At 40.8% G+C, this 19,917-nt stretch overlaps 1 protein-coding gene across 6 annotated transcripts in view; it reads left to right on the forward strand.

Annotated features, from left to right (window-relative positions):
• Window positions 1–2,806: 2,806 nt before the first annotated feature.
• MED27 (mediator complex subunit 27) overlaps window positions 2,807–19,917 on the forward strand; it is a 180,883-nt gene continuing 163,772 nt past the window's right edge. The window contains exons 1-3 of one of the 6 annotated variants that reach the window (XM_054007645.1): window positions 2,807–3,075; window positions 7,704–7,848; window positions 8,691–9,203. In XM_054007645.1, the coding sequence (XP_053863620.1) occupies window positions 2,870–3,075; window positions 7,704–7,848; window positions 8,691–8,831 (492 nt within the window). In that variant the 5' untranslated portion in view covers window positions 2,807–2,869 and the 3' untranslated portion in view covers window positions 8,832–9,203. Of the gene's footprint in view, window positions 3,076–7,703; window positions 7,849–8,690; window positions 9,204–19,917 lie in introns of those variants that run through there. The other 5 variants (XM_054007646.1, XM_054007647.1, XM_054007643.1 and 2 more) reach the window with 5 other exon arrangements.

A 19,917-nucleotide genomic window follows, 5' to 3' on the forward strand; every position in this document is an offset into this window, starting at 1 on the left:
GAGTGTGAAGAAACCTGGTGACCTTGCCAAAGAATACAGGCCCAGCTTGCCACAGGATCCATGAGGCTTTGAATACACAGATTTAGTTACACAGGAATACATTTGGTTTACAGGTAGACAATTAACACGATGATTCAATAGTAATGTTAGAATTCTAGTACTGTCATTCATTCCAAATAATGTATCCTGTCCTATCAGGTGACAAGGACTGCTTGTGAAGAGCTGAGCACTGACTCAGAACTTTACAAGAGATGCTCAGCAGCCGGTAGGATCAGTCTCAATATCTGTACAGCAGAACCTCAGAGTTATGAACAGCAGAGTTATGAACTGACCAGTCAACCACACACCTCATTTGGAACCGGAAGTATACAGTCAGGCAACAGCAGAGACTAAAAACAAAAACAAAAACAAAAAAACCTAGTAAAAACCCAAATACAGTACAGTACTGTGTTACATGTAAACTACTAAAAGAATAAAGGGGAAGTTTAAAAAAGATTTGACAAGGTAAGGAAACTTTCTGTGCTTGTTTCATTTAAATTAAGATGATTAAAAGCAGAATTTTTCTTCTGCATAGTAAAGTTTCAAAGCTGTATTAAGTCAATGTTCAGTTGCAAACTTTTGAAAGAACAACCATAATGTTTTGTTCAGAGTTACAAACATTTCAGAGTTATAAACAACCTCCATTCCTGAGGTGTTCATAACTCAGGTTCTACTGTAGTTGATTGCCCTGCCCACCTCCCCACCAACAAAACTTCTTTGTATTATTACGGAAAATCTCTTTCTAATTATCTATCTTTTTCTCTTTCCTAACAAGTCTCTCTTTATTTCACTTCTGGGACCACTCTAAAAGCATCCTTTGGGGTTCCAGATTAATCAGAACAAATCTCTATCCATGCCTCTCAATTCTTAGGCCAGATCTACACTCAAAAGTTAGGTTGACCCAGCTACATCGCTCAGGGGTGTGAAAAATCCACACCCTTTGCGACATAGTTAAGCCAACCTAAATCCTGGTATAGACAGTGCTAGACAGCACTATGTTGACAGAAGAATTCTTACGTCGATGTAGCTACTTCCTCTTGGAGGTGAATTAACAACAGTATGGAAGAACCCTGCTGTTGCTGGAGGGTGTGTCTATACCGGGGTAGGCAACCTATGGTATGTGTGCTGAAGGTGGCACGCAAGCTGATTTTCAGTGGCACTCACACTGCCGAGGTCCTGGCCACCGGTCCGGGGGCTCTGCATTTTAATTTAATTTTAAATTAAGCTTCTTAAGCATTTTAAAAACCTTGTTTACTTTACATACAACAATAGTTTAGTTATGTATTATAGACTTCTAGAAAGAGACCTTCTAAAATGTATTACTGGCACGCGAAACCTTAAATTAGAGTGAATAAATGAAGACTCGGCACACCACTTCTGAAAGGTTGCCGACCCCTGGTCTATACGAAAGTGCTACATGGTGCAGCTGCAGCACTGCAGCTGTGTAACTCTAGCAGTTTAAGTGTAGACATAGCCTTAGTAGCTGTGGTGCATGCTATACTTTGGGTTGATATTTCCTGCTCTGTACAGTCCTGCCTTGTTGTGCATAGATTCATCTTCATTTTATACTCTCCATCCTTACCTCTGCAGCCTGTCCTGTCAAGCTGTGCAGGATTCCAATTTGGATCACTACACCTCTACCCTGATATAACGCAACCCGATATAACACGAATTTGGATATAACGTGGTAAAGAAGCGCTCTGGGGGGCGGGGGGAGGAGGAGACTGTGCACTCTGGCAGATCAAAGCAAGTTCAATATAACGCGGTTTCACCTATAACGCGGTAAGATTTTTTGGCTTCCGAGGACAGCATTATATTGAGATAGAAGTGTATTTGCTTTATGATAACTTTTTTCCATTCTCTCTAAAGTGAATTTAGAGCTTGTGAAAGGTATCAGACAGCCAGCACTGGGCATGAAGTTCTGTCCTAATCCACAAAATGGATAAAGAATTGGCAGTTACAGTGCAGACTTGTCTACTTCATATATGTGCCTGAAAAGTGACCTCCAGGGTCCCCATCTAGGAATCCGAGGATAGATCAACCCCAGTACTCATTCTGTCCTTGAATTTTCTGCGGAGACTTTCATCAATTGTGTCTGCATCCGAAGAAGTGGGCTGTAGCCCACGGAAGCTTATGCTCTAATAAATCTGTTAGTCTCTAAGGTGCCACAAGTACTCCTGTTCTTTTTGTTCTGGTAGTGTTTTTTGTGATGTGGGTACCCCCACAGACCTCTCTACCCCCTCACTGACTCCTCACCTCTCTATACCCCCCCACACTGACTCCCCACTCCCCTACGTCCACCCCTAGAGACCTCTCTACCCCCTCACTGACTCCTCACCTCTCTATACCCCCCCACACTGACTCCCCACTCCCCTACGTCCACCCCTAGAGACCTCTCTACCCCCTCACTGACTCCTCACCTCTCTATACTCCCCACACTGACTCCCCACCCCCCTATGTCCACCCCCACAGACCTCTCTACCCCACACTGACTCCCCACCTCTCTATACCCCCCACACTGACTCCCCACCTCTCTATACCCCCCCCACACTGACTCCCCACCTCCCTACATCCACCCCCACAGACCTCTCCACACCACACTGACTCTCCACCTTTCTATACGCCCCCACACTGACTCCCCGCCCCCCTACGTCCACCCAGAGACGCCTGTACCCCCTCACGCACGCTGACTCCCCCACGCCTCCACAGACGTCTCTAACCCCCCCGGGACTACATTTCCCAGGCTGCCCTGGGCCGACGCGGCCCTGTGGTGTTCCCGGCGCTTCTCGTTGCCAGGCGGGGAGGCCCATTCGGCTGGCTGCGGGGTAAGATGGCGGAGGGGGTGCTGAGCCCCGGGGTGAACCTGGAGGCCTTTTCCCAGGCCATCGCCGCCATCCAGGCGCTGCGCTCCAGCGTCACCCGGGTGTTTGACTGCCTGAAGGACGGGATGCGGAACAAGGAGACGCTGGAGGGCCGCGAGAAGAGCTTCGTCGCCTGCTTCCAGGAGAGCCTGCACTCGGTCAGCCGGGACTTGAGGTGCGTGCGGGGCCGGGGGCGGCTGCTCTCCGGGCCGGGCTAGGGGGCCGAGACCTGGGGGCGACGGGAGCTGAGGGGACCCGGCACGCTGGAGAGATGGTGGGGGCAGAGCCTCGGAGCCAGGTGTGAGCGGCGGGAGCCACCCCGGGGTGCCCGGCACTCGGAGGGGAGCTGGGGCCTGAGGCGAGAGCCTGGCTTCGGGGAAGGGAGGCTGGGCCGGGGGCACCCTCAGCTGGAACCATCCCGTGAACCAGCGAGCCCCTGGGGCTCCCGCCTCGGGCGCGGCACCGTCCGTGTCACTGCTCTTTGCGGGGAGAGAGATTTTAAATAGGAACTGTGATTAGACAAGCACAACAAGGTGGGTGGAGGGCTGGCCGATACCTTTCACTCCTGTCCTGACATTGACTTGACTTGAAGTTGAACGTCCACTTAGTTTGGGGGAAACAAGCTTATGTCAGGGCTAGGACCAGTTGGATGTGTTACTGGCGCAAATGTTTCCCCTGCAGCGTTTGCAATCAAATAAAAATAAAAAATCTCTTCGCACTAAGAACCTGAGCGTGAAACTGAGGGCAAGTGAGTGACACTGAACAGAATCTGCCTTTTTAGGTTTGGACCATGAAAAAGTAAACAAAGAGTGTAAATAGAAGGAGATTAGATTTTCAGAATTCTTTCTGTTTTAATAGGTGTTAGTAAGTAACTTTGTTTGTGTATAGTGTTTGATTTTAAAGTTAACGGCATCTCTTTTAAAAGCTACATTTCAAATTCATCCTGAAGGTTGAGTTTTGATAGGGTACATCAGAACTGAGAGGTGGGGAGCCCAGTTATCAGTTGTGTGGCACCTAACTGACCTAATTCCCACTGAAGTTAATGAGAGTTAGGCACCTTTGAGGATCAGGGCCTTAGTATATCAACTCTTTGGTGCAGGGACTGTCTTTTTGTTCTGTTTGTACAGCACCTAGTGCCTAAGATTTCCAAAGGGGTCTGCACCTCCTTTTGAATTTTTTTAGAGCTCCACAAATGAAAAAAAAGTAGAAAACCACTGACCTAAGTGAAAGAGGAGAAATTTGTGGGATACACTAGTTTAACAATGAGGAGTATTTGTGGCACCTTAGAGACTAACACATTTATTTGGGCATAAGCTTTTGTGGGCTAAAAGTGGGTTTTAGACCACGCAAGCTTATGCCCAAATAAATGTGTTAGTCTCTAAGGTGCCACAAGTACTCCTCGTTGTTTTTGCTGATACAGACTAACATGGCTAGCACTCTGAAACTAGTTTAACAGTGATGCTAAACTTTGTTCGTAGGACAGGAAGCCATTGAAATTATTTCCCCCCACCAAATCTTATATTTTTATACAAATAAGAAAAGTAACTCTCAACGAATGTACATTAATCTAAGTGGCTGTTTGTTCTGCTTTTGCCTTTGTGCTCCTATGCATCTGCTATTTTCATTTGAACATAGAACCTGATCCTGCAAAGGGATCAATAGTTATAATAATAATCATTAATACAATACAAGGAAGCTAGCTAAGAGCTACTTGAACAGATCCCTTTACAAGACCAAGGCCTCAGACTGTAAGCTGTTTTCGGCCAAGATTTTGCCTTTATTTGTTTTGTAAAGTGTAGTGCTGTAAAAGTTATAAATAATTTCACTGGCTCTAAACATTCAGTAACTTCTCTGTAGACTAGGGAAAATCATATAATTTTGAAACCTAAGGTAACCAAGAATTCAGTCCAGACAAGTGACATTTTATTACTTACTGCTCTTCCGTATGAGCTGCTGTGTTGCACTTAAACCAATATGATCATAGTGAGGCTGTGAAGGTAACTAGCTTCCTACTTGATTCCTTGTAAACAAGAAAATTAAAGGTGCAGATAAATTGGAGGGCTTTCTCCACTACTTTGCTAAATTTATATTTTGACAATACTCAGCTGACTTTTTTTTTTCTTCCCCTTCCACACACACGGAAACTGCATTTTGGAAAGTTCCAAAATTGTGCCACTTTTTTTTTTTAATTAGCCAGCCAAATTTGATGACACAGTGTCTGTCAGTAAGTTACCTGAAATATTTTCCTGTCTCGCATCTTAGCTAGCGGAGGTATTCCCACCCATTTCTATAAATATCTAATGATTTTTTCTGAAGTTTGCAACATAATTGGATAGATATCATTTTTATTATTTTATTGTTTATTATTGTTTATTATTTAACAACCAAAAGTGAGAGAGGTGCTTTAGACACGATAGCATATTTAAATTACTGAATGAAACAAGGATCTGATCAAAAGCCTGTTGAAGTCAATGGACTTTGGATAATGCCATTAAAAGGCAATTTATGTTTAATGTTACTACTGTGAGTAATCCCACTTATTTCAGTTTGTCTACTTTCAGTAGTAAAGCTAGCACATACCTAAATGTTTGCAGGATGGAGCCTTAAGGTGGTGTGGGACATGTAAGTCAGAGGGAATGATAGTTAAGGCTACGTTTTTGTCATGGGTATTTTTAGTAAAAGTCATGGACTGGTCACGGGCAGTAAACAAAAATTCACGGCTCGTGACCTGTCCATGACTTGTACTATATAACCATAACTAAAAATTGGGTGGAGGGCCGTGGGTACTCGGGGTGGTCCGGGTGCACTGCTGGTGCTGTGGGAGGTGGCCCAGGACCCCTGCTGATGCTGGGGGGGTTGGCGGGGCTGGTAGGCTCCCTACCCAGCTCCCCGTGTCCCTGCAGCTCCCATTGGCTGGGAACCACCAGTGCAGGCAGCGTGTAGAGCCCCGTGGCTCTGCCTAGGAACTTCAGGGCCATGCCAGTGGGAACTGGGTAGCCTGCACCCTCCAACCCCCTGCCCTTAGCCCCCTCCCACACACCCAAACTGCTGTTGCTACCCAGGGGTTGCCTGGCTTGGGCAGTCTCTGAGCCAGCATTGGCCGCTGCAGAAGTCATGGAGGTCACGGAAAGTCATGGAATCCGTGACCTGCGTGACAGACTTGCAGCCTTAATGATAGTTTATGAAGAAGGATGATGTTGCAGCAGGGAAACTGACTTGACTATTTGTTCCTTTATTTTTCAGTTTATGTTGATAAACAACCTTGACTAATGTTTAATCAAGGCTTTTGTATGTGATTTATTTTTTTATATAGTATCCAAAAGTGAGGGAGGTGCTTTATAGGCATATATGACAACAGGTCGCTTTCCTAGAGAGCCGACAACCTAAATGGACAGAATACAGGCAAAGAGGAAAAGAATTGCAAAGGCAATATTCCCTCCACTTTTAGTATTTTCCCTTTTTAATTTTGATATTTTCAAGTATATTATTGTTCTCCTTGTTCTTCAGCTTTGGATCCTTCATTTGGCTTCTCTCCTGCTAAGAATTTCTCAAATCACTGCATTAAGGGCTGAATCCTGCTCTTAATTCAGTGGGAGTTTTGTTGTTGGCTTCAATGATAGCAGGATTCGGCTTTCACCCTTCAAAGGAAAAGGCACCTGATTATGGCTGTCATTTGTAATGTTGTATTTCAGCACTATGGAAAATTTCTGGGTTTATAAAGATTATGGGATATTTAAAATATGCATTAACTTTTTATCACTAAATGTGATGTTTGATAAATGAGATGTAAGCAGCAAAAACTAAACTTAAGCACTATAGTAGGAATTTTGGGGTAACAATAATAAACCATAGTGTTTCAGTTTAGTAGTATTTTATATAGATCTAGAAGTATGCATGGCATTTGTAAAAATATGATACATCCCTGCCCTGAGAATTTATGAATTAAAGACTTCTTCCATGCATTAATAAGCTTTTCAGGATCTGCTGCAGAATCAGGTCCTGCATTACCTCTGTTTATTTAAGGGAAAGAACTTTTAAGTTCCAATACCTCAATTAAATAGTGTGGGACCTGCCTACTTGAGAGAGGCCACTTCTCTGGCCTTGTCTACATTACTGGCTAAATTGGCACTGCTGCGCTAGATGCAGCAGTGTCCATTTAGTGGGTCTGGTGAAGACGTGCTAAGCGCTCTTCCATTGATTTGTGTACTCCATCTCCCTGAGAAGCGTAAGGGAAGTCGGCAGGAGAGTGCCTCCCGTCGACACAGTGCAGTGTAGACACCACGGTAAGTGGATCTAGCTATGTTATTCATATAACTGAAGTAGTGTAACTTAGATCGATTTACTGTGGGAGTGTAGACCAGCCCCCTGTCGTACTGCAGCAATTACAGTCAGGGAGGTGCTCAAGCTGGGGGGGGGGCTGTTGGTTCAAAGTGAGGGTGCTGCTTAAAGGACATTCTCCAAGAGTGCCCCTGGTTTTTGGAATTTCTACCAACCCTTGTCCAAAATATTCTGAATCTTCAGGACATGTTACAAAGCCCATCTGTTTACCCAAGTTTTTGGGGAGGGACAAGTATTGTTGTTTGAGGGTGGGTCATTTGTGACTCTTCGGTTAATGCTGGTGATTAAATGCTTGTCAAATTGCCTTGAGCTTTGGACAAGCATTTTTAAATTTTTATGTCTACATTGATTTATTTTTTTTAAATTGTGAGATGTGTAAGGACCATATCTTACATGCACACTTGATTGTTCACTCCACACTATCTGCAGATCTTACATAAAAGGTGTTTGTTTTTCTACTTCTAGTGAACTGGAACGTCTGAGCAATCTAGTAGGCAAACCATCTGAGAACCATCCTCTCCATAATAGTGGATTGTTGAGCCTAGATCCTGTACAGGACAAAACTCCTCTCTACAGTCAACTACTTCAGGCCTATAAATGGTCAAACAAGGTAAAATATATGTATCAAATTGCTAATGAATAGATCTTTTGAAGACTCTGAAGTAATTAAATAATAGGTGGGGTATTTGGTATGTATTGGTATATAATGTTTGGTCTGCTACAAAGGCAGAACCCTATGCATTTCACATTATCAAGGCTGCAGAACTTATGAAACAGAATTTAAGCTTTAATTTATTTTAAAGTTTTTAATTGTTTGTGAAGATAATCTTCCAAATATGAACTGATGTTGTATTGTCATTGTAATGGGGTGTGGAGGGCCAGGTGGTCAAGTGGTTGGAACTCTTGACCACCTGCCCCTTGCTTCTCTGGTCAAGGTACTCAGTCTTTAAGTCAGTGGGGTAGGGGGACCTGGGCCCTCCCACTCCACCAGGTCCCAGCCCAGTGCCCTGTGTGAGTCAACCCCTGAACAGGGGACCTCCCAGCAGGGAGTCTGTCTACTGTCCTGGGTTGCTTCCTATTGCTGTCCCTTCAGTTTGTGGGGTGGCTCCTATAATCCAAGTTGCTGTGGTGGCTTCTCTCTAAGTAGCGTCCCCTCGTGGACCTTGGGTGGTGTCCTGCTGCGGTCCCAGATTCCTCTGGGCAGGGCAGCCATAAGTTTGGCAGAGCTGGAACCCCCCAAGGTCTCTGTGCTTTAGTCACCCAGTTATCTCTTAGGCCCGCTGCTCTGAAGTCTCTTTCACGGTCTCTTTTAACCAGGGAGACCATTCTTATTTCCTGCCTTGGCTGGCAGGCTAGTGATCCTTCCTCTCAGGTAGGGAGGCAGCTAGCTCCTGCCTCTTTGCCAGTCAGCCCTGAACTGAACCAGGTTCTCTCCTTTTCTTCCCCCTCCAGGCCTGGCGCTGGCTGCAGGTACAATGGGGCAGGGTTAACTGGGCCCAGAGGTCCTCTTTAACACCTTCTGTGCTGGCAGGCAGTTTCTTCGCTTCATCAGAGTCATCTGCAGAACTGCCCACATTTCTCTTGGTGGGGTGAAACTCTGAAACCTAATAATAACTTTGTCTCGTCTATTCAAACTGTTGATCATTTTAGCACAAATATCCAGCTAATAATGCCCTTATTTGTCCTTGGAGGAAGTATAAGACTTTGTGGCAGAAGGCAGTAGGATGCTGAGGTGGAGAACTAGGAGTTTAAGTCCCTTCCAAACCTCCTTGCGAGAGAGAAACTGGAGATGCATCCCTTTCCCATTGCCAAAAGCCTCACCTGCCTCCCATGCCTTCCCAAATGCCAAAACTGTCCCCTGTCTTGCAGCTGAAACTTCCTGCTTCACACTTCCCTGATAATTATTGGTATGTACCTCTGTACTGTAAATATAAACATCTGTTCTATATTTACCACTTCTGGACTGTATACATTAAATTGAATAGCAAAATAAACCCCACAAGGAATACTCTACTGATCATATTGTGAATTTTCATTTTTAATTCAATACAATCTTCTATTTTAATTTATCTGTAGTGCTGCAGAATTTCTAGTCTGATGCAAAACTCAGTATTAGTTTAAATTAAAGTGTGCTTTCTTTTTTCCCCCCCTAAACTGATTTTTTCTGTTTAAAGTGTAGTTATCATCAGCGGTTTGACTTTCTTACTTAGCAGACCTAGTTCCTGGGTATACTCAGAGACATAAAACCCCCTTACTGAGTTTTGTTTTGTTGACAAATTTAAAATGAAATACAAAATCAAGCCCAATCCCTCTCTCCGGGCTTGGGGGCTTCCAGTGGGTTTTTCAAGCAAATGTTGCCAACCTGTTATACATATCTACTTACTTTAGAAAGTATCTTTGTTTTAATAACAAAAATTACTTTGTACCCTTGTGAGCACTCCAGAGCCATTACAACTAGGGGAGAGTGTGAGGTTGATTTGTGTATGGCATATTGTTCGTTACTGGTAAGAGAGTCTGCAACTGGAACTTAGCTAATAATTCTGATGATGCGCAAGAAAGAGCAGAATCCATCTCTTTTACATAGCTGCATAGGTTCTGTAGCAGTATCGGGAATAGAAATTAGCAAAAATTATTTTGGGCCGTAAAGTAAGGAGTTATATGTTCCAGAAGTGGACGATTTCTTACTGGTGATGCCTGACCAAGAAAGACTTTCAGATTCCAGGATGAATTTGGAAGGTGACTTTTCATTTGTAAACTGAGCAAATTGATCTAGTCTTATTAAGACCCACAGAGCCCCATTGTCATTTTTGCAATCATTTTTCAGAGTGCAAATGCATGTTAACATTTTATAAATTAGGTGGAATTTAGTGCTAATAGATACTTGTCTTTTGGGAGAGGGGATTTTTTTTTTTAGTGGAAACATATTGTACAAATCTAGTCTATAATGCAAAATTTATTTATTTAACTAGTTATTGTCTGCTTGATGCATCTCTAAGCATTACTAACTTCCTTTCCTGAGTTTCTTGTAATCTGCAGTCACCTCCTGCTGTCTTTGCAGCACTTGGCACTGGTATATAGATTACCTTAGTTACTAACAGCAGATCTGTCACCCGTGTGACAGCTTTAGCCATCCAGTGGCTTTGCCTGTAGCTGCAAAGATTCTAATGGTGTTCAAGCATGCTGGTGCTTAATTTGTCTTCATTGATAAACATGTGTTGTGAATAAATGTAATTAGTATAACTTTAAAATATGTCTTTGGCCACCTCCTCTCCTTACTATATGTGTTCCCAGTTTGGAAGGGAAGTTTCAGTAGCGGTAATGTGTGGATGAACTTTCTCTATCTGCATTTAATTTTTAATTTGTGACCCCTTTGTGGGTTGCTTGTTGTATTTTTGATGAGATGAGGGCATTTCCCTCTCCCTTTTTCTTTTGATGGTTCATGCATTACTTATTACACGAATAATCACTTGGTTGCTTGTGGAAGATAAAGAAAGGTGGGGCATGTGTGCCTGTGTGTGTGTGTGTGCGCACATGTGCTAGGGTAGGATTCCAAAAGACATCCATGAAGCACAGGGAAAGCACTTGTAAAAGCCTTCTGCTGTTGCATGGAGCCATACATACCCGTTTAACTTTTAAAACCATGGGAATTTAGGTAGTAGACTAATATATATGATAAAATATCAATAATAAGTGAGTTACCTTTTGGGAGAAAAGTAGTGAAAAAACACTATATCTTAATTCATTTTTAAATGAATAGATTTGCAATACTTTGTGTATGAGAATGTTTTATTTTATAGACCTCAACAGAAAATTCTCACTTTGAAATCTAAATATTAAAATGGGAAATTAAGGATTCCCTTGACAATTTTAGCTTCATTTTATCCATCAAGTGTGAAGGTGTATAACTGTGGTTAATGAATATTATGTGGAGGCCCACATTTCAAATGGCAATTAGTGTCTTAAGGCTTTGGCCTGGGGCCATGTATTTAGTTTATACTTAATAGTTGTGGTTTTGCAGAGATTTACCCCAAGAATTTACTTTATTGTTCCCATGAACCACAAAACCTGTTCCTTCTAGACCTGAGCAGCTAAGGTTTGCCTGCTCCGGGGCTACAGAAGATTCTAATGAAAGAATTAATTATTTCCCTAGAGAAGAGTTATCTTGGCTGCTCTTTATTAACACCTGCTATCTTGATATTTACTTATTGTAGTTTTTGCAGATGGTAAAGTTGTACATGTAATAGAGACAGCTGTGTTCTTTGGGAACACAAAACAGCTTGTTAAATGTATTAATTAAACACACATGAATCTTCAAAAGAACTTTACTTTTACAGGTGTTGCCTAGCAGAGCTTACAAATTTTAGCCGGTATAAATATTGAAAGTTGAAACTGATCATTTATAAGGGAGGAATTAGATGGCTTTTTGTTTGCTTTGGCTAATGACTTATTGTTTTAAGTAATGGCAGAAATCATATTGCTCAATTGAGTTAATTCCTGGTCCTAGAGCTCATGGAGACAGGAGATGTCTCCATTAGTCAGTATTTAGGTCTAATATATGGAGTTATATATATTTTACCATTTCTTTAAGAATGGAAGCTAAGTTTTTAATTATAATTGAAGTACCGTTTCCCAAATTGACCTTCCTGTGCATTCTGATTTAACAAGAAAAGAATTAAGCATCTTCCTGCAGGTGAAATGCTGATCAGATGTTGGTAAGTTATGGTGCTCCTTGGAGCCAGCAGTTATCTTTTTAGGACTCTTTGAGCTCTGCCTAATGATTAGAAATTGTTTTCTGTTTCAGTAATCATGTACATATGGACAGTTGCATTTTTGTACTTTGCTCTGCCAAGCAGTTTAAAAATCCAAGATTACAGTGAATGTTTCAAGGATCGTGGCATGTGCATGTGTGGTCTGATATTACTTAGACCACTTAGCACTTCACCTGCAGAATAATACTTTTCATTGTTTTCTAGTGTGCATCCCTGTATTACATTAGAATTCACAGAAAAATCTTATAGGAAGATAGTACTGCAATTATAATTTTACACTTGAGGAACTGGTTAAAAGTCATTTAAGTTAGACTGAAATACTGACTAATAGAGACATTTTATATCCATATATGTTTCATACAAAAATTATATTAAAATTACATTAAGGTGGCAAAGCCAAGTGTTCAAAAGTTAAGAAATGCCAGTATGAAGATTGCCTGTGCAACCTTAACTCTGATTCTTGTTTGTAAGCATTGTATTAGCTTTTAATTATATGATCATATACTATTTTTTACACAGTACCCTGCCTGATTCAGTGCATAGGAAGAGGGGTGTTCAGAAATTGAGGCAACTGTTTAATACTTACATTTACCATTCATTGTATACTCCCATATCTTATTTACTGCATGCTATCCAAATGCTGCACTGGGTATGGAATATTTTCATGGTTTTTTCTGTTGTGCTCTCAAATGTTAATGAATTCATCTTTACAACTTCCCTGTGAAGAAGGGAAGTATTGTTATCCCCATTTTATAAGTAGGGAACTGAAGCACGTTGAGATTTAGGCCAAAATTTACAAAAGTGCCTACTGACTTTGGGTGCCCAAGATGCTGGTAGCCTGAGTTTTCAGAGGTGCTGAGCACCTGCAACTCCTATTGACTTCAGTTGGAATTGAGTGCTCAGCAGTCTTGAAAATTACACCCTAGGGAGGTGCCTCAGGTAGAGCGCCCCAAAAATGAACCATCAGTGACTACCTCTGCAAATTTTGTTTTAAATGACTAATCTAACATCACATCTGTGACAGAACTCTTTTCTCCTGGATCTCAGTCCAGTGCCTTAACTGCAAGGCCTGTATGCCCCATCTTCCTGTTGAACATATTTAATTTTCTGCTGCAAATGAGGCCAGGGACCTACGGATAACAGCTTCATTCACTAAGCAACCCTGCCTTGTGTGCTGTCCATTCTGTGCACTGAATGATGCAGTGGTCTTGTGGAAAAAAGTAGGTGATTGTCTAATTAAAGTCTGTTTTATAAGGTATACACAATTATATTGGATACATGACTTCTAGGCCAATTTAATTTTAATCTATTAAAGCTTGTAATATAATAGCTATCATCCCAGTTGTAGCAATGTTTGAATTTGGAATACATTTAGCATCTTCTCTGAACATTTGAGCTCCACCTCATTCTTTGAGTCGGATGTACCTTTGATCCTTCATCCGCTGCTTCTGTGAGGTTATTGCTTGTTCTGTATATTTATCCATCCTCCTTGCCCTTGGGGTGTCATTTGTGTACCCTAGCCCTGTGCATGCCCAAGGCAATGCCTGTTAAGTATATCCATTGATTCCATTGGAACAGTAAATGTGTTGCATACTGTATGTCGATGGCGTAGGTGAACACTTCCATAGGAAAAATGCTTCTTATCTTAAAGGGACGTTTTCAAGTAGTTAATGCCCAAGATTTGACCTTTTTAAAATTAATCATCTGGTAGAGAATTTTTGCTGCTTTGAAGGGAGTGTGGAGAGGCAGTATGTCTGTCTAACCCCCATCAACCCCTATTCCTGGTGGTCTTAAAGTTGTATGGCTGCTCTGTAGCACCAGACTTAAACATTGTTCCTGGAGTTGTTAAAATTAATCTTGCTAATAACAAAATTCCTAATGCGTAAACCAGAACAAAGTCTTGTAAACACTTGCAGCAGGGAAAGAAGTTGAATTTTCAGACTTTCAGTGGATGTTGCATAATGCAGTGTGTGGGGTGTGAAATTTTTGAAAGAAACATAGCATATATTCAAGAGAATAATTACATATTTCACTTTGAATTAAAACACAGAAATAAAGCACTATACTATTCTACAGTGGTTATATGATACATTTTTTTATTATGCCTAAAGTGATGCTTCCAAATTTTCATTCTTGTGACATGTACAAGGATGGGTGGTAATGGTGGTAGTTAGAACAGAATCAAGATTGCATTAGAAAATTCTGTTAATGGTATACTTGGGGAGGAAATATTATGTAGTAATTAGAACAAGTGACTTGAAAGCAGAGTTCTGAAATCTGCCACTGACTTATGATGATTTAAGGCAGATTACTTAATTGCTCAGTTTAACTATCTGTATAAGGAAGATTATAGCTACTAGACCTTGAGATGTAATTCTTATATGTAAAGCATTATAAGATCCTTAAATAAAGGGTGGTGTGCAAGTGCAAATTATTAGGAATTCATTTTAAAACAGCAGATTCTCTAATACAGAGTGTGAAGTTAAATTGAACCAAGATTGAAAATATTACTGTTAATCTGCGTATTGGACTTGAGAAACTATTGACATGTTGTAGATTTAATATTTATTTGATAATTTTCTTTCTAAAATGCTTACATTATTTTATCCATAGTATTTTACAGAAATTTAAATATCTAACTTTAGTGTTAATTACCATTAATGAGTTAAAATGATTTTGTCACTTGAGAAAAGAGAAATTACATGTTCCTTTTCTGTTTATTAAATTACCTTGTTTCCTTCTAAATTATTTGTGTAGATTGTGTTAGTTGCACGCCTCAAAAAGGAAATCAATAGAACCTTATAGAGATATTCCAGACTTGTTAGCCTGTCCTTGGTAGCTTAGTATCGATTAGACACAAATATTGGGCTTAACGGCAGTAAAATGCCATTAAATGTTAACCATAATACTAGAGGAACACTGTTGAGGTAATTTTTTTCTTCTTGATTGTAAAGTGAAGCACTCTTTCCAAGGAACATTAATTTTAATTGCTGGATGCGCTCAAACATTTTGAATTTAATGCAGTTTTACAGTAGAATGGGCAATGTAACTGAATTATTATGTTGGCAGTTCTTTGGAAACTGGCATATAGCCAAGATGTTGTACTTTAGGGACTTCATCCTATAAAAATGCAGGGTTGTATTGTTTTGACATGCTGTTATGGGGGATCCAGCTTTTTCTATAGAGATTTCATTCATCCAGAGGGGAAATGTTTTGCTTTTAACCTATTGTAACATCAGTTGGGTGATACATGTGCCTGGCATATTGAGAAAACTTTATTATGATAGCTTAACTGCCTGGGAACTAATTGCTGAAGCCCAGTGCTTCTGAAGTTACTCTTGAAGAGCTATCATTGCTGTTCAGGATACAAATGGTAATGTCATTAGTAGATTTTTGGCTCTTGACATACTTGATGAGCAGGATGGTGGTCCAGAAAAGTGCCTGTTTAGGGGAAAGATTTTAAATGATCAAACCTTGGAGTTGGTACTCCAGTCAATGGAGGAGCAGTTGACAATAACACCAGTAGAGCTTAAACACTTCTGTTGGTAGGATCTTATGGTTAAGACATAGACTAGGAGTTTGGGCCCTTGAATTCCATTCCTGCCTTGCTTACTAATTTTCTTTGTAATCTTGGATATGTCAGCAAAATCTCTGTGCCTCAACTTTCTCAAGAAGTGTAAAATGATATAATAATACTTAGCCAACTTCCTGGGAGAGTTTTGGGTCAAATGTGTGTAAAGTGCATTGAAATCCTTGTGCAGAAGACACTCTATAGATGCCAAGTATTAACCAGTTAGTCACTAATCTTGTTCATTTGTCTGGCAGCTTGAAAAATGCCCTTCTAGGTTTCTAATTCTTTACAATTTTAGGCAAATATTTTGGTGAAATGCTTTTAGTCTTCTGAATTCAATTTTCTGAATATTCTGACTTTGAAGGATTTAGGGAAGAGATGATTACCTAATCCCATCCAACTGCCATAGGTATTAATTGTTCCTTTGTGCTCTACCAGGGGGATAGTTAGTGCCGCTATTCCTAGATTTGACTCAGTGACCAGCAGAGGGGTGGCAAAATTCAGGTGGAGCATAAATTCTCTCGGTGATTTCAGTGTTAGTGGGTAACATGGAGGGAAGACCATCAGATAAAATGTTTATGCCAGAAATTGTCAACAACTTTGCAATAACAAAAATGTCACTGGAGGAGGAAAAATAATTGGCTAAAGGGTCACCAAGATTCTAAGGGTTTTTTAGAAAAGTGAGAAAATTATTTGGAAAATTACTGTGATGATCATTCAAGAGGGCGATAGGGGTGGAGGATGAAGCTGGAAATTGCTGAGTATAGTGCAGTATTTACTCTTCCTAGAAAAAACACCTGCTAGAGCAGTAATTGGGGAAGAAAGAGGCAAGTAGGAAGAGTAGGACTAACTCAGTTATGCCCATTTATTTTTGGTGAAGGATAATTTTTTAGTGATTCATACAGGAGATTGGAAGTCAGATCTCCTGTGTTCGGCTCCTGACGCTGCTTCTGACTTGCTGCGTGATCTTGAGCAAATCACTTAATCTCTTTGGGATCCTGTCACCTACTTACTTCACTGGCACTGAGACTTAATTCATCTCTCTAAAGCACTTTGAGACAATCCGCTCGGGAGTGTATATATAACTACAAAATATCATTCTCTGACATCGGATAAATAATTTTTAAAAAAAGGAAACAAATTTAAAGGGAAAGAAATTCCTAACTTCAGACGAACATTGAGCTATATGGTGGCTACTGTTGAAAAGTGCACAGAAGTATTCCTGCAGGCTCCTGCTCAACGGGATAGTGCATTGTAATGAAAATTCCCAGAAGGAGACTAGTTACAAAACCAAGAAATTTCTTAAATGAGCCTTTTGTCTCTGAGCATTGCAGGACAATGGGATTCACAGCATTGGTTAAAATCACAGGAAAATTTGTTTAATCTGTATGAGCTAAATATGTGACTAGGTCAGGGGTCAGCAACCTTTCAGAAGTGGTGTGCCGAGTCTTCATTTATTCACTCTGATTTAAGGTTTCGCGTGCCAGTAATACATATTAATGTTTTTAGAAGGTCTCTTCCTAGAAGTCTATAATAGATAACTAAACTATTGTTGTATGTAAAGTAAATAAGGTTTTTAAAATGTTTAAGAAGCTTCATTTAAAATTAAATTAAAATGCAGAGCCCCCCGGACCGGTGGCCAGGACCCGGGCAGTGAGAGTGCTGCTGAAAATCAGCTTGTGTGCCGCAGGTTGCCTACCCCTGGACTAGGTATAAATATTTTGTGTTTCACAAAATAGGAATCACCTAGGCCGGGTCTCATTAACCAGTTATTCTGGGAATGTCTGCTGCAAAGGGACCACCTATGTTGCAATGTTTAGGCACAATGAGGGTGAGTTAATAGCAGCCATAACTCAGAACTGCCTGGCCTTCCTGGCAGTCTGTTTTTTAACATTAAGGTTCTCATATCCTCTTATGGTGAGTTTAATGTATTCTGAATTATAGAGTCTATTATTGCAGTTCTGTAGACACCTTGATGTCCCACAGATATCATGCTTTTGTAATGTGTGCACCACTGTGCTTTTCCTCTGCACATGGGAACCTGCCAGCTCGTATTTTGTGTTCTCTAAGATGCTTTCTCAGGGCTGACTGCAGGACGGCCTTAAGAAAAATGGTGAGTCTCTGGTGCTTGCCGGTACAACTTGTTCTTTGATTAATTTATCTAATCTAACTATCCTGTTATCAACCTGAGAGGGTAACTTATTCACAAATTACCCTTTAAACATAAAGGCATCTCTCAGATAAGCACCCTGTTGATACTTTACAGAAGAGCCATAGTATTTGTTCAACAGATGTGTATGTGAGAAAGAGAATGTTACAGCAACAACACTGGTTTAGAAATTAAAATTCTAGCATTTATCAAAAAACTTGAATACAATATTTATAACAACATTAGTGTTCAATGTTTAATTTGAAAATGAGTCTGAATTTCTTGTGTTTGTGTAAAGTGCCATTTTTACACATCACCCACTTACATGGATAATAACGTTCACTGTTACGTTAGATAGAATTAAAATTTATAAGGAATATAAACCCTCATGCTTAAGGGAAATTAGACACCCCCAACTGCTTCAGAGTAGGCAGAAATCTCCCCTATAGTCTGGCTTTCATTGTGGGCTTTCTTGCACCTTCCTCTCAATCTTCTGGTGTCAGCCACTGTTGGAGAAAGAATACTGGATGAGAGGCACTGTTGGTCTGATCCAGTGTGGCAGTTCCTATGTTCTTCTCTGTCAGCTATGTTTCCACTTCTGTCTGTGAAGGTGGAAGATTCTCTTTAAACTCTAAGAATAAGTTAAAAATATAAGTGGTTGTAGTTGGATGTTATTTTCTGTATCTTTGTGTTGCCAGCAAAACTCCCACTTACTCCAGTGGTGCAGAATTGAGCCCTCAGCAGGACTAACTGCAGTTATAGAACTAGGAATCAAAAGAAACTAGAAGACCATAATTCTCATCCTGTTTTCCCTTGCCCCTAAATGAATCTCCTCACTTTTCTTCTCTTTTAATTCAGCATTTTTCCTTTGTTTTCCCCTTCCTTCCCCTCTCTTGCTTTTAGAGTTTTGTATGATTGTCTTCTCTCTTCTCTCCTTTGCTTATTCCCCATCTTTTTGTTCGAGTACTAGCCCTACCTTTTTAAGGTAGAGGATGTATGCATATGTGATGTGATTTCTTCAGATTCCAACTCCCCCATTTCCCCAATGAAAACAAAAAAGGCATACATTTTAGCGAAGCTCCCTTTGGCAGAAGAGAGCTGCGCATGGATTCCTATGAAGCTCATAAACCCCAGACATAAGAAGTTGCTATGGAGTAATGAGGCTCTCCTAAGGTGCCAAGCACACTACCTTCATAGCACGCCGCATCCTTGCTGATCTAAGGAACAATACTTTAGGCCTGGCCTACACTGAAAATTTAGATTGACGTAGCTATGCACTGAGTACTGTAGCTATTCTAACCTAACTTCTGGTATAGACATGACTGTGTCGAAAGAAGAATGCTTCCATCGACCTAGCTACTGCTCAGTGAAAAGGATTGCCTATAGTGATGGAAAAATCTCTTCCATAGCTGTAGGAAGTGCCTACACTATGGTACTTTGGGGACATAGCTAGAGCTATAGCTGTGCTGCTGTAGCACCAGGAGAGTAGACATAGCCTTAGTTGGTTGTAGTGCCACCACCTCAGCCTGCCTGTCCTTCAGTTTTGTTCTCCCTCACCTCCTCCATTGTTCTCTTTCTCCCCCTCAATGTTACTGTAAATCCTCCCTTGCCAACATTGGAGGATCACGTTTGTGCTGGTGACTTTGCAATGCTGGCCACAGGAGCAGAATAAAATTATCATTTTTACTCTACTCCTGCTGGCACCCCTGTAAAGTGCTATGGGTAGCGGGGGACTAGTGGGATTTTACCACAGAGTAGCAGTGCTGTGCCAAATTTAATCCTGTGTACAGATCACAGGATAGGGTGGTGAAAATGAGCTGTTCTGTTATTTTAAAGATGCAAGAGAATTAACTAGGAATCCTTGGTCCATGTCTGCTTTGATAATTCTGTTTTTTTAAAAATATGTAATCATTTGATTTTACATTTTCTTTCCCAGCAGGAATTATTTTAATCATTTGCATTAGGGCGCTGTTGCTAAGAATGGTGCCTCATATGTACAGCTAGAAGATGCACTCCCTGTTTCAAGTTTTTTTTTTCAAGTATTAGAATCCTCTATAAAATCTGATACAGTCCACAAATCTTATACTGTGCTTGTGTGTGTGGTGGTCTGTTGTTGTGCCTTGTGTCTTCTGTAATGCTGTAGTATTTTTCAGGGCTATGATTAAAATAGTGCCAGAAGCAGTACAACTC

Source organism: Malaclemys terrapin, chromosome 17 (assembly GCF_027887155.1).
Source record: "Malaclemys terrapin pileata isolate rMalTer1 chromosome 17, rMalTer1.hap1, whole genome shotgun sequence".
NCBI classification, from domain to species: domain Eukaryota; kingdom Metazoa; phylum Chordata; order Testudines; family Emydidae; genus Malaclemys; species Malaclemys terrapin.